Source organism: Lissotriton helveticus, chromosome 7, assembly GCF_964261635.1.
Source record: "Lissotriton helveticus chromosome 7, aLisHel1.1, whole genome shotgun sequence".
Lineage (NCBI taxonomy): Eukaryota > Metazoa > Chordata > Amphibia > Caudata > Salamandridae > Lissotriton > Lissotriton helveticus.
In genome coordinates, this window is record NC_136068.1 from 931072135 (window position 1) to 931088953 (window position 16819).

General features: G+C 46.3%; 1 protein-coding gene across 19 annotated transcripts in view; it reads left to right on the plus strand.

Annotated features, from left to right (window-relative positions):
- Positions 1-16819, plus strand: part of LOC144769402 (protocadherin gamma-C3-like) — a 917178-nt gene that overhangs the window by 682541 nt on the left and 217818 nt on the right. The window contains exon 1 of one of the 19 annotated variants that reach the window (XM_078653483.1): positions 427-3036. The exons of the other annotated variants lie outside the window; for them this stretch is intronic. Within the exon in view, the coding sequence (XP_078509609.1) occupies positions 622-3036 (2415 nt within the window). The 5' untranslated portion in view covers positions 427-621. Of the gene's footprint in view, positions 1-426; positions 3037-16819 lie in introns of those variants that run through there. 19 annotated transcript variants of the gene reach the window in all.

Sequence of the window (16819 nt, forward strand, 5' to 3'; positions counted from 1 at the left end):
GTCACCAGGGGTCTTCTACCACAACTGCACCAGTTTTCACACTCTGCATATGCCCACTTTCACTGAATGGTTTATCTGCATGCACTGCCGGCGTGTGAAACAGCGCAGATCAAAAAGTGCTGTCACCCTGTTTCGTTTTATTCATTCAAAAGGCAACAGGAATAAATACATATTCCGTGTGATGTCATGCAGCGGGGCCTTATTGTCTTCTTTCATGTATTGATGAATAGCATGCTTATTTTCTTTATCGTTATGTTTCTTGCTTGGTGCTTTGGGGATGTTTGGAATGGTTCAGAATGTTCGACGCAGTCTGCCATAGTTCTGGATTGTGCCACAAGGTGCCGCTGTTGTCAAATATGCTGGAGAAGTCGGCGATCCAGAGGAGGCTCCTGATACCTCATTGCACAGTCACTTTAAAGAGAAGCGGAATCTCGTCAGGAAAGCATTCACGGGGGTATGTGCTCTTCACAGAAACCGGCTGAACAGTGACTGTCTGCCTACAAGGGAAGCACCCTCTTCGACCAACACGTGGATTCGCATGTGGCTCTTTTATGCCCCTGGCACTGGAATACGCGCGAACAACTCGAGTTTTCTGAAAAATAATACCGGAGTACGGCCAGGATGAGCGTCTACCGCGGAGCAGGAGCGCCGAGAGGCGGACGGCAAGTACTGAGGTCTTTGTTGTTTCTGTGGGTCTGTGAGGCGGTCGGTGCACAGATACAATATTCAATCTCAGAGGAGATGAAGAGGGGCTCCGTTGTTGGGAACATAGCGAAGGATTTGGGGTTAAATATCGGGCGTTTGACTAACAGGAATCTGCGCTTCGTTTCTGAGAACAAGCATTTTACTTTAAACCCCGAAACTGGGAACCTGCACATACGGGAGAGAATAGACAGAGAAGAAATGTGCGGGGCTTCACCCAGCTGCCCCATCAAACTCGAGGCTCTTGTAGAAAACCCACTGAACGTTTTTCACGTAGAAATCCTTATCCAGGATATTAATGACAATGCGCCGAGTTTTTCGAAGAAGTCAATAGATCTAGACATTACTGAAGCCGCATTGCCAGGAACGCACATTGCACTTGGAAACGCTCGAGATCCGGATATTGGAATGAATGCCCTTCAAGGGTATAAGCTGAGCCCAAACCCACATTTTATTCTAGAGGAAACCGAAAAAAGTGATGGTGTTAAATATGCAGCACTGGTGCTAGAGAACGTTCTAGACCGTGAAAAGGAACACCACCACCACTTAATCCTCACTGCCTCAGATGGAGGCGATCCAATCAGATCCAGCACCGTGGACATTAATATTAATGTTCTTGATGCTAATGACAATGTCCCATTGTTTACTCAACAGAGCTACAGAGCCAGCATCAGTGAAGGAGCAGCGAGTAACTCAGTAGTGCTTCAGGTAAAAGCCACAGACGATGATGAAGGTTTAAATTCAAAAATCACCTACACTTTCAGCAGCATAGAAGACAGTGCCTTTGAAACCTTCAGCTTGGATGCAGAGAGTGGAGAAATTAAAGTTAAGAGGACCCTGGATTTTGAGAAGACCAGTTCTTACAAAATGGTGGTGGAAGCCAAGGATGGAGGGGGGCATGTTGCACAGTCTCTGGTACTTATAGATATTACTGATGAAAACGATAATGCTCCAGAGATAACGTTTGTCTCCGTCTATAGTCCTGTTCCAGAGGACTCCGCTCCTGGGACGGTGTTAGCATTAATCAATATTCAAGATCTAGATTCAGGAGATAATGGCAAGGTTGAATGCCACATTCAAGAAAATGTGCCTTTTAGATTAATGTCATCATCTGGAAAGTATTATAAACTTGTGACAGCAGGTGCCCTAGATAGGGAAACATCGTCAGGATACAATATCACAGTTACAGCCACAGACAAAGGCTCTACACCTCTTAGTACAAGCAGAACTATTAGGTTAGAGCTCTCCGACACGAATGACTGCCCACCCGTTTTTGATGCATCTTCCTACCAGGTCTTTGTTCAAGAAAACAATCCATCTGGCGCCTCCATTTACCGCGTAAAAGCATCTGATCTAGATTTTGAAAAAAATGCACGTATCACATATTCCGTACTAAACAATAACAAGGAGTCCATTCCTCTGTCGTCCTACATCTCAATTAACGCCCAGACCGGTGTGATCTACGCCCAGCGCTCCTATGACTATGAGCAGCTCAGGGAGTTTCAGTTCCAGGTGAAGGCTCAGGACTCTGGATCGCCTCCTCTCAGCAGTAATGTCACCGTTAGGGTGTTTATTGTGGATCAGAATGACAACCCTCCTGAAATTCTGTACCCTGCACTCAGTCCAGATGGTTCTGTGTTGTTCGAGATGGTTTCTCCTTCCTCAAATCCAGGTTACCTGATATCAAAAGTGGTGGCTGTGGATGCTGATTCTGGACACAATGCATGGCTCTCCTATCATCTGCTTCAGACCCAGGAACCTTCCCTTTTAAAAATAGGCCTCCACTCTGGAGAAATCAGGACATCAAGAGCTTTCTTAGAGAAAGATCCTATCAGACAAAAAGTGTCCGTATTAGTTAAGGACAATGGACAGCCACCTCTTTCAGCTACGGTTTCTCTAACCATGGTTTTTGCAGAGAACATAGCGGAAGCACTTCCTGAGAAAACAAACCAACCAGGTGACTCGGACTTAGAATCAAACTTAAAGATATATTTAGTAGTAGCCTTAACTTTAATTTCATTTTTATTTATTTTCACCTTGATGCTCGCTGTGATTTTTAGATGCAAAAATTCAAAGAAACCCAAGATGTTTGAGACTCTGACTCCTGCTCTTTATTCACACATCGATCCAAGAACTTCTTCCAACTACCAAAATGGAACCCTGCCCCTACCCTACTCTTACGAGGTGGCGGTAGCCCTGGATTCTGGGAACAATGAGTTCACTTTCCTGAAGTCAGGTCATGAGGTTTCCACGGATGTTCTTTTTTCTGCAAATGATTCTGGAATAGGAAATGATTCCCTTGCAGGAACACTTGAAAATGACACATTGAATCAGGTGAGACATGTTTAAGTTACAATCTTTCCTTTGACTCAGCCATTTAAGTAGATTTATGTCACCTGACCCATCCAAAATCAGTGAGAATGCTTGTGTTTGTAAATGTGAAGGTTTTATATACCTCTGTGCATTTCTTCATAGTCCCTTTTCTATGGTATATGTTAAACCAAAACCATCTGCAGGCTACGAAATAATATTGTCTATATGAATACAAGAGACAGAAAAAATGACTTGATTGAGTCCCCCTACAAGATTGAACCAGATGCCTCATTCTCTCTTGACGAACATAAGAAATAAGGATTGTATAGTAAGCTAAACTGAAAAGTAAATATATGTATTTAAGAATTAGCATTTATTTCCTTGTGGTTCTGAGACACTCGTTTCCTTAAAACATAATTTAAAATACTATTAACTAAAAAGAAGGACTGTAAAAGCTTCAAGAAAGCAGTCAGTCGAATTCCTTGTAAACATTATTCATGGATGCAAGCTAGCTGCTTGCTTAAGTGATCCTATTCAATCTAGCATATAGTCATGAAGTTCAGGGCTATTTGTTATTATAGTAGCAGAGATTTTACGTAAACCCTTTGAAAATGGCATTATGACGGAACCCCTTAAACAGTCATGAAATGTCATCAGTTTTGTAAAAGACACACTTTAACCCCCCAGACCCTGCCAGCTACATGCCAGAAGATGAGGTGTCATGCATTGCTAAATGTACATAAAACTTGTTGACAAAGCTGCTTGGTACCATATAACACCCAAGACACACAATATGATTGTATGCTCAGGGCACACCTTTAAACGGGTGCTCAAACAAGGAAAGTTACCCTATGATAAATGTGCTGCCCACAGGGCAGCCGTGAACATGTGCTGCTCTGCGGTCAGCAAATTCAATGAAACACAGAGCGACAGTTTCAGAGCTGCTCAGTGCTTTTCTCTGTGCAGGCAGCAACCTGCCTGCATTTTATTCAGGGGTCAGAGATCCTCCTGCAGGTGAGTGCAGTGAGTGACTGCACCTGCTGGCGGTGGGGTGTGGGGTGGAGGTGTCTATGGGACCTCCGGCCACCTTTTAGAGTGCTACCCTCCAGGGGTCCACTACCTTCATGTGGCACACTGTCAGTGCACATCCTAAAAGCTTGTTTGCCTCTCCGCACATGTCCATAATATTGCACAATCAGAGGCAAAGTGATTCACTCATTTCCATGGGGGGTCAAGCAGTGTTCGTCATGGCTGCCATCTTACTTTGTTGAGGCCAGGAATGGGCTTGGGCAGAGCTAAACCAGCCTTCAGTGGTGCATGCACAACCTGCTGCTTCGATGAGATGCAGGTCGGGTGTGCCAGAGGCACTGGTGCAAGCCAAGTCTGGGGTGTGGTGGTACAAAGAGCAGAGCATTTAGCAAGTGCGCTGGCAGATAAAGACTTGGGACAGAGTCTAAAGTGCCTGCCTCAGCTGATAGCTACAGCTGAATGTATCAGCCAATGGGTGGTAACGCAGGCACGTGCGGGCTGGCCTCGGCTGCATTTAAAGGCAGCTACCCTTCCTTAGGACTGAAATCCATAGGTACATCACTTCCAGGAAACAATGGCATTTCAATAATGACTTCTGCGTTGTTGTGCTTAGTTAATCCATATAAACCTACTGTAATTTCTCTCTAGAGCAGTCAAGTCTTCATGTGATCCATTTAAACGTACATCTGTTTCTTTCTGGAGCTAACAGCTATTGACTTTGGCATGATGATTGTGCCTAAATATCTAAAAATAAAAATTTAGCATATTATTTGTTGTCAATTTTGATTATTTCACTTTTCAGGCAATTGCCGTCTTTTACCATGCATTTTAATGATATTTTTGACAGCATTTAGTTTGTATAATGTGTTTGCTGTTCAGGCAGTGATGATAGAAATCTTTGATATTTTGTGGTCTTGACGGCCGATTTGTGAAATTCTCATAATTTGCTTTTTGTTTAACTAAATGAAAGTTCTGGAAAAAGAATGCAGTTTTACAATTAATTATGTGGAATGCAAATCGATAATTTGGCAGCATATTTTATCACAAAATGAACCAAGGCATCCATTTTTTACACAAGGATGCATTTTGTGCTAAAAAATTGAAAAAAACTAAATTCTCATGAACAACAGCCTCTTGCTGCATTGTTCTGATACTACCACAATAACAGCATACTGCAAATAGAAGCTAAATTACACTTAATAGCATGATTTCAGGAATTTTGTGTTACCAGTATAACACAAACTTCCCAAATGTATGCAAATTGTGCCAATTTAATTTAAATTGTGCCTGGTTGTGAATTGAGTGTAGTGAGATGTCTGCACAGTGGGAAATTCTGGTATCTTTATTCCCAGCATTGATATCTTTCCTCTAGAAAGTAGATTCTGTTAGGACCTAGATTACAAACATGGAGACGAGATAACAACACTGCTTCACATGATTGTGAATGGCCTAGATGTCGTCCAATTTACCTGTGAAGTGATTAGTTGTTTTTTCCAAATGCATTATGTAAATCGTTTTGTAAAGTGTGTGGTCCCAGTTGTGCTATTAAAAACGTGGGCAAAAAATGAGACACTTTGATGCAGCCAGAGCTATTGCTGATGGATGAGACTTTTGCGAGCATTCCACCCATCGCCGTTGTTGATTTGATGTAATACTTCAAATGTTATAGATCAGTGCTTAATGTGTAAAATAAGGAGTGTGGGTGCCCAAAGCGCTGCTCAGAAGCCCACGGCTGGTACTATTAAATGTCAGCACAGCCATTTCCAAGGCTAAGCAGTCTTCAATCTATCTTGTGACTCTCTAGTCCACTTCTTGACGCTCCCTGACATATTCTCTCACTATTTATCCTTTTGAGACCGGTTTTTCATCTTTTCTATCTCCGTCTTTCCCCTTTGTCTGTTTTTACTCTATTTCGCATAGGAAATGTCTCATGAGGAAAAATAAGTGCTGTTCCCCAAAAAAGAGTGCCGGTCATCCCACCAGCAATCACCAGCTCAAATTAAGCACTTCCATGCTCGCTGTTTCCAAGCATCTCCTCACTCATAACGCCCAACTAGACTGACACTGGTCTGGGTTTGCTTTCGTTTCTATTCAAATGGAATGGTGTCCTGGTAGTTTGGACAGGGCCGGTATTGTTTGAGCAGGTTAAAGATTGATTTGCTTGTCGTTGTTCCGCATCTGATGAGGCACACTGGCTGAAAAAAGTGATGGAATGAAATAGATTTGGAAAGATTACCTGCGACTGAGACTTATGTGAGCATTACGGTCAGTGCTGTTTTTGTATTAGTTAGAAATCTCTGCTCCGTACGGTTAAATGAGTTTTTCAATTGAGAGTAATCGCAACTGCATCCTCCTTAGAGATGTCCATAACAATCTGTACTGTCAACCAGCAATTTATGTTGGTTAAGGTAATCCATACCGTAATGAAAGTGACTGGTCCTTGAGTACCATCCTGTCTTCCCTGTCGGTTTTGTTTAGTGATATCAAGTATTATAAGGGACTGGCCAGAGTGTCTTTCTCTGACTTTTGAGCTAACAGTCCTATTGACGGTATAGTTCGAATGGCTCTCCTGATATTGTTTGCACTCTAGAGTACCAGCATGAGGAATCAAGTTTACCTTTCTGTAAAACTCTGGTGTGCATCAATCTGTACTAGAAGCCTTAGCAGAAGTGAGTTTGTGATGGTCCTAAGTTATTCTAATTTCAAATACGTTTTAGGTTTTGCACCCATTGCCCCAAGAAAGCAAACAGAGGAACACTCCGTAGGTACTGGTCACGCTCCTGTATTATATTTGGTTTTGCATTAGAGTTGCAGGTACTTGTGTGTGTCTGTTCCACTAAAATTATTGGCACCTTGTGAGGTAAGTCTGTGTTGCTATTTTAGATTGTGTATTATAACCTTGTCAGTGATTTATTTGTGCCTGACCTTTGAGCCCAGGGGTCTGATAACTCTTTTACCAGGTCTGTTGTATTTCTAGTTGATATGAGTCAGGTTTCTTTAAATTTGCACAGTGTCTATTTTTGTTAATGTTTGTCTTATTTTTAATTCTCTCCTGACTAACCCCAGATGCTAGATTCCCTCTCTCTACTACCTTCACTGAGTCCCTAGGAGAATGAAGCGATTTCCAGTTACCTTAACCTCCCAGACATTTTTCTTAATTTAGGCTTAAGTTGTTAGATAGGCCATTGTTAAACCACAGTTAGGACTCCTTTCACTTACATATTTATTGAAATGAAATGAATATTTATCATGTTCCCCTGCCAATAAGCACAGGCCAAGTATTTAGCGTCTTCTCTCATACGAAATGCTGGTACCTACTTGGACCTAGTCTCGTAGAGTGTCTGCCTTTCTCCCCTCACGGACCCTTCCACCCATCATCCCTTAATTGCTCCTATTTCCCATCTCCTTCTTGCCCCTAATGATTGAGCTAGAGTGTTAGATTTATTCGAAGTGCCCTTGATACCTATGGTGCAATAATGTCTCTTGGTCACATAGCCACTAGCACATGGCCAGATAATGTTGATTCTTCGATTCGTAGATATGTGCTTTTTATATTTGAATGTAAGTCGATATTCAGAAGAATGATTATGTCAAGCTTACTATGCATATTGAGCCTCACGGAACAATGGATACAGAAAAGTTGGGTGCTTTAAAAGTCTATGCAGTATACAGGATGTTTATAGCCTGTGCATCCTATACACTACATTATTCTGTAATGGTGCCTAACAGATTGGAAGCTTTCCTGGAGGCAAGACACTCCCCATCACTCCTCTATTTATCAGGGCTGATTATGAATGTGAAGTTCTAATCGGAGAAAACTGTTTGGTATTTGTCACTATTATTAGGGCTATTTTGATGCAGAAATTAGAACCTTATGTGATGGGTGTAAAGGTGTTTTGGAGGAAGGTCCCACATATATTGTTCCTACCAGGATGATGTACCTGGCCTTTTTTATCTGCTGTGACTTTGTGTTTCATGAATCATACACTCTTGCAGCATTACATTTTTACACTCTTGAAAGTATGTTGTTCATTAATTTATTCCCTCATCCATTCATGGATAGAGTAGCTCTGCTTCCTGTAAAACTACACACTCCCAAGTTCTAACCCTGGCTCCCTGAAGTCTATGTAACACAAGGTTAGATCTTTAGATTCTATTTCTGACTATTACTGCGTAACCTGAGATATATCTGTTACTATAATCTGCAAACTGTGTGCCCTGCTGCCCAAGTCAATACAATATTCATAACCTGGACAACAACCCTGATGTTCACATTGAGCATTGTAGGATTTGTGTAAATTTGTAGATGACTATGCTGTTTCTATCAAGCACTTGTGAGAGCTGTGAAACATGAGTAAAGGGTTTAGTATCTGAATATTTGGCCCATGCATTTTGTGCAATCTGTGGGCCTGCCATTTTATTTGTGTCTGGTCCTTGGTAAACAAGGGTACAGAAAGGGAAAGCCTTTACTATATGTGTTCGCCTAGTAACTGTTCTGTTGACAAAAGCCTGAGAGCATGAGAGCTGGGTAATCTGGGGGATCAGTTCTGATGTTTGAGGCCTAAGCTTGTGAGAACCTGGCTACCCGTAACACAACGCTGATCTCAGAAACTGAACGTAAAAGAGAACACATTTGCAGAGTTCTAGGAAATGTTTTAGATTGTGAAATACAAAGTCACAATCGTGTGGTCCTGACACCTCTGGATCCACTCACATCCATCACTGTAGACTTTAATAGCAACATTCGTGGTGTAAATGAGAATGTCAGTGTTTCATCAGGAAACGTACAGATGCGTCAGTACTGAAGGGACAGCAATAAGTCAGTGGAGCTTCATATGAAATCCACAGAGAAAGATGAATGTTCAAAATATAATATCATACACTCTTTCAGCAGCATCTCAGACGGTGAGTTTAATACCTTCAGTTTGAATGCAGATGCTGACAAAACAAAAGTTGAGTACAACCCACACACAACCCTTGAATTTTAGAAGACTAATGCTCATGTATACATCTGCCATTTATGGAGTTATGGAAGACTCACTGCTAAGCATAGGAGTGATGTCAAACCAATGTCTATGTACATGTCAAGCTTGGAAAAAGGTGAGTGCTTAAGTTTGATGCAGCTGTGAAGGAGTATGTGAGAAATGTGTCTTTCAAAAGATTGGTAGGGCTACTGAGATCTTGAGACTATACTGCACCAATCAAGCTGTGGACCTAATGCAGCTGACTTGTCAAATAGATGTATGAAATTTGGCATATGAGATGATTAAACACTAAATTGTCAGTGGCATAGCTAGCCACTTTGCTGCCCATGGCAGTCCCTGCCTTATCCGCCCCAAGGCAGCCGCCGTAAGAGTGGGGTGGGGATGCTGGCGATATCCCTAGATTGCTGTCGGGTGGCCAGTTAGTCAGTCAGTCAAAAAGTGTTTTATTCGGTTAATTAAAACCATAAAACCCTTCTATACACAGAATTTTAAATTGACTGGTGGGAAATGCACGGGCGAGTGGGATACCGCCACCTCTAAAACTCGTGCTGCCTGGGGCAGTCCTTCCCCCACCTCACCACGCCACTGTGTATTGTGCATCTTTTTGGAACCATGGTTGTTTAATTATTTTCTCCTCTGTTATATTCATCCTATTATGCCCCCTTTACATATTATTATAAAGAAACAATAGTCCTGGACCAATTATTCAAGGAATAGTTAGATTAACAGAATTATCAACTTATTTGAGCTTACATTAATCAGCTCACAAACGTCTGTAAATTGTGAAAATAATTAAAAACAAACAGATGTGCAGAAAAACCACTAAGTATTATTACAATATATTTATTTAGTCATTTAAAGGAACAATCATTAGAGGGTCAAGAAGGTAGGAGAATGTTATAGGGAACGTGTAAGAAAGAGTGCTCAAGTGTGTATATATAGGAGTCGAGAGAGCTCAAAGTGTGTAGAAAAGTAAAGAGCGTATATTTACAAGACTGTAAAAAACTGAAATCCAATAAACAGGTAGATGCAACCTGGCCACATGCAAATTATTCCTTTGAATTATATTTTCTAAAGTTATAAGGGGAGTTTCCTTAAGGCTGTAAACAGGGGTAATGGGGATGGGGAATTGGTCCAGGTGCGGTAGGGGGTAGCGTCGACGTTTCGATCTGGCTTCTGGCAACCGAGGGATTTCAATACCTCAGCCATGCCGATCTTCCTCAGGACAAGGGGACAGATGAAGTGACCCTCATCAATCTTGCAATCCTCAATTGGAGTCCAAAACCTAGTTACACCAATGCCCGTAAAGTGGCAAGGGCCAACTAGGGACAAATCCCGTTATTCAGTAGAAACCATGACGGTGGTGCCCAGACCATCCATGGAACGTAATGTTCAGGCCCGTATGTGTGGCAAGAGTTTGCTGAACGAATCAGGCAATCCGGGGCACAGCGTAATTAATACAACTGGAGATGATCTGATCAATGTCATTACTCCACGATGGACGTCACGATTTACAGACGTTTGTGAGCTGATTCGTGTAAGCTCAAATAAGTTGATAATTCTGTTAATCTAATTCTTCCTTGAATAATTGGTCCAGGACCATTGTTTCTTTATAATAACCGATACCCATGTCCAGGGACCATTTGGGAATACCCCATTGTTTATAATGGCTACCCTTTACATATTAAACATAAAGAGCAGAACAGTTCTGTGATGGAGCTGAAGTTCTGTAGTAGGGGATCTCTGTGTATAGTCATAATCTAGTGAATAGTCCCGCCCATGTGCGTGGACCCCGGAGCAATCAAAAATAATCTCTTACAGTGTCAAAAAATGCAGAAAATGCATAGACACTTAAGAGAGAATTTAAAGACAGATAATGCAGCCAAAAAGGCTACACTGTCCAGTACTTCAACTAGAAATTCCACCATAAAATCCACAAAACAGCAAAGCCTGTACAGATTTCCCTTGCTTAACAGCAAAATCCCTCAGGAATGATAGAGAGAAGAACCTGGACAGACAAGCCCCATAGGCTGCCATTATGTGGCTTAATTAGGATACTGTGCCTTTAAGGAACCTTCCAGAACCTTCTCTCAGTATCCCAGAATGCATAGCAGGTCCAACTTAGCCTCAGTTCTTTTTTCCGGCTCCTGCAAGCAGGACCCTGGAGCATTGAGCTCTCCCTTTTCAAGGGTTTTTGTTAGTGTTTTACACTGATTTCGATTTTTGGTACTTTTAAAGTACTTTGGTGACTTTCTTTCTGTGTTTTCTGCACTCTTTTTTGTCCATAATGCCTGCATTATTCGACAAATGCCCTGAGTGCTCAAGAAAGAAGGCCAGGTCAGACTCCCATGAGGTCTGTATTCTCTGCCTTCCCTCTTCCCACATTCCTGAGGAGTGTGTGATCTGCAGAAGCTTCTCTGGAAGGACCCTGAAGGAGAGGAAGAAGATCAGGCTTCAGGGACTTGAGGAGAGAAAGTTGAAGGCACGAGGTGGGTCAGGAGGGGCTCCTTCTACCCATGCTGAGGCCTCTGGGGGGCTCCCCAGGGGCAGGAAGACCAGCCCTCGCCCAAGGTCTCCGTCTGGGTCAGTTGCGCTGACCACGACGTCGAGGGGACGGTCAACGGCCAGTTCCAGGTCTCCCCAGGGCTCTGGGTCGAGAAAACGTCGCCCGTCGACGTCGAGGAACGTGTTCCGGCCGCCGTCGAAGCCGGTGTCGATATCCTCGTCGTCGCTGTCGGCGTCGAGTGGTCGACATCGGAGGGCCCGGCGTCGGCGCTCGCCGTCGAGGCGACACCGCCGTTCGCCGTCGAGGACATCGTCGTCGAGGGGATCCTCGTCGTCGAGGTCGCCGTCGAGACGGAAGGCGTCTCCGGCGCCGAAGAGGTCGACGTCGAAGCATTCCAAAAGACCGATGTCGAGACGGTCAAGGAGATCGACGTCGAGAAGGTCAGAGAGGTCGACGTCGAGAAGGTCCAAAGGGTCGACGTCGAAGCGATCCAAGAAGTCGACGTCGAGGCCGGCGAAGAGGTCGAGGTCGCCGTCGAGGCACCATCGCCCGTCGTCGAGGTTTCGTGGCTCGTCGATCTGGTCGGGGTCGACGTCGAGACGGAGACACGGTTCGACGTCGAAGTGTGATTCGGTCGACGCCGAAGGACCGTTCGACGTCGAGGGGACATCGGTCGTCGTCTGGACACCGGTCTTCAACGTCTGGAGGTCCTAAGGACAGGCCCAGGACTGTGGGGGGCTCCCCACGCTCCGGAAGAGATGGTGGCTCGCCGGGAACGGCGCATTCCGGGGTGGATACTCCGATGAAGCCTTCTACACCTCCTTCGCGGCCTGCTGTGCCGAAGGGTCCGCCTCCGAAGGCCCCTACCCCACCTCCGAAGCCGGCTCCGCAGAACCCGCGTCCGGTTGCTCCTCCACCCCCGGTCCCACCGAGGGCGGTGTCGATGCCTAAGTTTCCGACGCCTCCGAAGAAGACTCCTAAGAAGCCTAGGACTCCTGACCCTGGGAGGCCGAAGGAGCGTCCAAGGCCCAAGAGGTCGAGGTCTCGCTCGGGGAGACGGGACAGATCAAGGAGTGGCCGTGGATCTTCCTCACGATCCAGGCGTCATCACAAGAGACGTCGGTCCAGGTCACGTTCTCCATCTGGGACCCGTTCCTACTCGCCCACGCTGTCCGATTCGCCGGAGACTAGGGTGTCTCCGATAGACGATATAAGCACATTTCAGGAGGTTCTCCTGCGTGGAGCGGCGAAGTTGGGCATTGAGGTTGAAGCACCTACGGCTTCTACCTCGGTGATATTTGAGACATTACACAAAAGGCACTTGTCTCGCCCCCTGTTACCTCTGGTGCCGGGGCTCCTTGAGCCCGCCGAACAGCTATTCCTGACGCCGGCAACGGTGAAGTCTGTACCTTCCAGGATCCTAAAAAAGTACAGGGCTCCGGACTCAGACCCAGCCTTCTTGAGGAAGGACCCGGTACCGGATTCGGTCATCGTGACTGCTGCACGGAAGCTTCATGCCACCTCCCCTGCGTCCACGGTGCCTCCGGACAAGGAGAGCCGTTGGATCGATTCTGCTGGTCGCAAGGCGTGTGGGACATCCGCCTCGTCCATGAAGGCTGCCAGTGACTCGGCTTTGCTGGGACGTTACGACAGGTCCCTGTGGGACTCGATGGAGCAGTTCGCAGACCTTGTCCCTCGAGACCGCAAGGAGGACTTTGTGGAGATCGTCAAGGAGGGGATGCTGGTCTCTAATCAGGCCATCGGCGCCGCAGCGGACATATCATTGCTGTCCGCGCACGGATATTGCCACGGGATTCACCAGAGACGCCACGCTTGGCTCAGGTTGACGTCATTGAAACCGGAAGCACAGCAACGCGTGGCGAATCTCCCGTTTTCCGGAGATACCCTCTTCGGGAAACACGCGGATGATGAGATGGCCAGGATGAAGGCCGAAGCGGAGACCCTGACGGCAGTGGGCTTGGAGAAGCCCAAGGAAAAGAAACCCTTCCGACAGTACCAACGTCGGTTTGGGTCACAGGGTCGTGGAAGGGGGCAGTCTGCTGGACAACATCAACATCAACAGCAGCAGCAGCAGCAGCAGTACAGGCGGCCCTTCCAGAAGCGACAGGGTGGTAGAGGTCGTCAACAGTCCTCTACCGCGACCAAGGGCCCGGCCGGGTCCCGTCCCTGAGCTGTTACTTCCCCCTCGTCCGTTACCCGCTCCGGTGGGGGGAAGCGTTCAATTTTTTCTGGCAGAGTGGAGAAAAATTACTCAGGACAAGTGGGTGCTGAATATTGTTTGCAATGGATACAGTCTACGTTTCACCAGCCCTCCTCCATCGATTCCTCCCGTCAGCTCGCAGTATCAACTGCGCGAGCTTCAGACGGAGGCGGACATTCTGCTAAGGAAAAGGGCGATCGAAGACGTACCTCTGTCTCAAAGAGGAAGAGGTCTGTACTCTCGGTTCTTTCTTGTCCGCAAGAAGGACAGAAACGAGTTCAGGCCCATTCTGGATTTGCGGCAGGCAAACAAGTGGATTCGCAGAGAAAAGTTTCGCATGCTGTCGTTGCATCAGATCTACCCTCAGCTGCAACGAGGAGACTGGATGTGTGCCATAGATCTACAGGACGCATACTTCCACGTGCCCATTGCATGCAAACACAGGAAATTTCTGCGCTTTCAAGTCGGCACCAATCATTATCAATACACGGTGCTACCCTTCGGACTGAAGTCTGCACCCAGGACATTCTCAAAATGTATGGCAGTGGTAGCGGCACACCTGAGGAAGAACAAGGTGTTTGTCTACCCGTACCTGGACGATTGGTTGATCAAAGCCTCCTCCTTCTCGGAAGCTCAAGCACACTTCCAGAAGACGTGCGTTCTCTTGAACAAGCTGGGGTTGCACATCAACATGTCCAAGTCGGTCCCGATTCCGGTACAGTGCATCCAGTACTTGGGGGCCTCCATCAATACGCTGTCAGCAAGCGTGTCTCCTTCGGAAGAGCGACGTTTATCACTCGTTCGGAAGGCTCAGGCTCTCATGAAAACTCCGTCTACGACTGTGAGGACGGTGTCTTCTCTACTGGGATCGATGGCCTCTTGCATCTTTCTCACTCCTCACGCACGGCTACAGATGAGACCTCTGCAGGAGTGCTTGGAGGATCAGTGGGACCAGAGGAGAGGTTCTTGGGACGACAGGATACGACTGTCTCTACATGCTCTTCAGTCTCTGAAGTGGTGGTGCTCGAAGGAGAATCTCCTCAGAGGCGTTCCCTTCCACAAGGACATTCCCACACAGACCATCGTGACGGATGCGTCTCTCCAAGGTTGGGGGGCGCATTCCGGAGACCTGCAAATTCAAGGGACGTGGTCCCCGACGGAGTCCACGTACCACATCAATTTCCTGGAACTGAGAGCTGTTCACTTGGCACTGAAGGCCTTTCATCCGTCCTTTCAGACCAACTCTCTGCTTGTTCAGACGGACAACACGACAACGATGTATTACCTCAACAAGCAGGGGGGCTCGAGATCGCGCACTCTGTCGCAGGAGGCGCAGGCGATCTGGCACTGGCTTCTGGCTCAAGGACTGTCGATAACGGCCACCCATCTGCCAGGTGTGCAGAATGTTCAGGCAGACGAACTGAGCAGAATCGTGCAGGAAAACCACGAATGGGTCATAAACGACGAAGTACTAGGAGAAGTCTTCGCAAGGTGGGGAACTCCAGACGTAGATCTGTTTGCCACCGCCGAAAACAGCAAATGCCGAGGCTTCGCCTCCAGGTACTACCAGCCAGGGACGCTGGGGAACGCGTTATGGATCAACTGGTCGAACAGCTTTCTGTACGCTTTTCCACCAATTCCCCTGATTCCGGCGGTTCTCATCAAGCTGTCTCAATCCAGGGCGAGGATGATTCTGATTGCCCCGGAATGGCCCAGACAGTGGTGGTTCACGGACCTACTTCACCGATCTCTCCTTCCTCACATGAAGCTGCCGTGCAGGCCGGACCTTCTCACGAAGTTCGGGGGGCGGATGGTGCACCCCAACCTCTCGTCTTTGAGTTTGGCGGCATGGCTCCTGAAATAGTGCAATATGGCCATCTGAATCTCCCAGAGGATTGTATGGACATACTGAAGGAGGCTAAGCGACCTTCCACTAGGACTTCCTATGCTTACAAGTGGAAGAGGTTTTGCATCTGGTGCAAGTCTAAGAACTATGACCCTACGTCATGCAAGGAAGATGTCATCCTTCCATATCTGCTTCATCTGGCGCAGTCGGGCCTTAATGTCCATTCCATTAAGGTTCATCTGGCTGCTTTGACTGCCTACAGGAAAGGGCCTTCACAGACTTCCTTTTTCCAGATCCCTGTGATCAAAGATTTTTTGGAAGGCTTGAAGAAAGTGTTCCCTCCTGTCAGGCTTCCTTCGCCTTCATGGGACTTGAATGTGGTGCTGTCCAGATTGATGAAGGAGCCTTTTGAACCCATTCATAAGGCTTCGTTGCAGCACCTGTCCTGGAAGGCGGCGTTCCTCGTGGCCATTACATCGGCCCGCAGGGTGAGTGAGATTCAGGCATTGTGTTGCCAAGAACCTTATACTGTATTTCATAATGCTAAAGTTGTTATGCGTACTCACCCTAAGTTTCTTCCCAAGGTTGTTTCTGATTTTCATATCAATCAGACTATCACTTTGCCTACGTTCTTTCAGAATCCTTCATCTCCGGCGGAAAGGTCTTTACATTCCCTGGATGTGCGGAGGGTGCTGAAGTTTTATCTTGATAAGACTAAAGATATTCGTAGGTCAGACCAATTGTTCATCAATTATGGCTCAGTCAGGACGGGTCTTGCTACCTCTAAACAGTCCATCTCTAGGTGGATTGTGTCCTGCATTCAGTTGTGTTACTGCAAAGCTAATAAGACCTTAGGGGGCAAACCTAAGGCTCATTCCACCAGGGGCAAGGCTGCTACGACAGCTATGCTCCGTAATGTTCCCATTGCAGAGATCTGCAAGGCGGCCACTTGGAAGTCGGTCCATACCTTTGCTAAGCATTACTGCCTGGACACTGATGCCAGGGCAGACGCTCAGGTTGGGCAGGCTTCGCTGCGGAATCTGTTCGCACAGTAGTGGCGTTATTTTATTCTCCACCGCCGCTTGGTGTGGGGATGGGCTTGCCATTCTATTCACTAGATTATGACTATACACAGAGATCCCCTACTACAGAAGGAGTAGTTTCTGTCCTGTAACTCCAGTTCTGTAGTAGGGGTATCTCTGTTATAGTCATAAGCG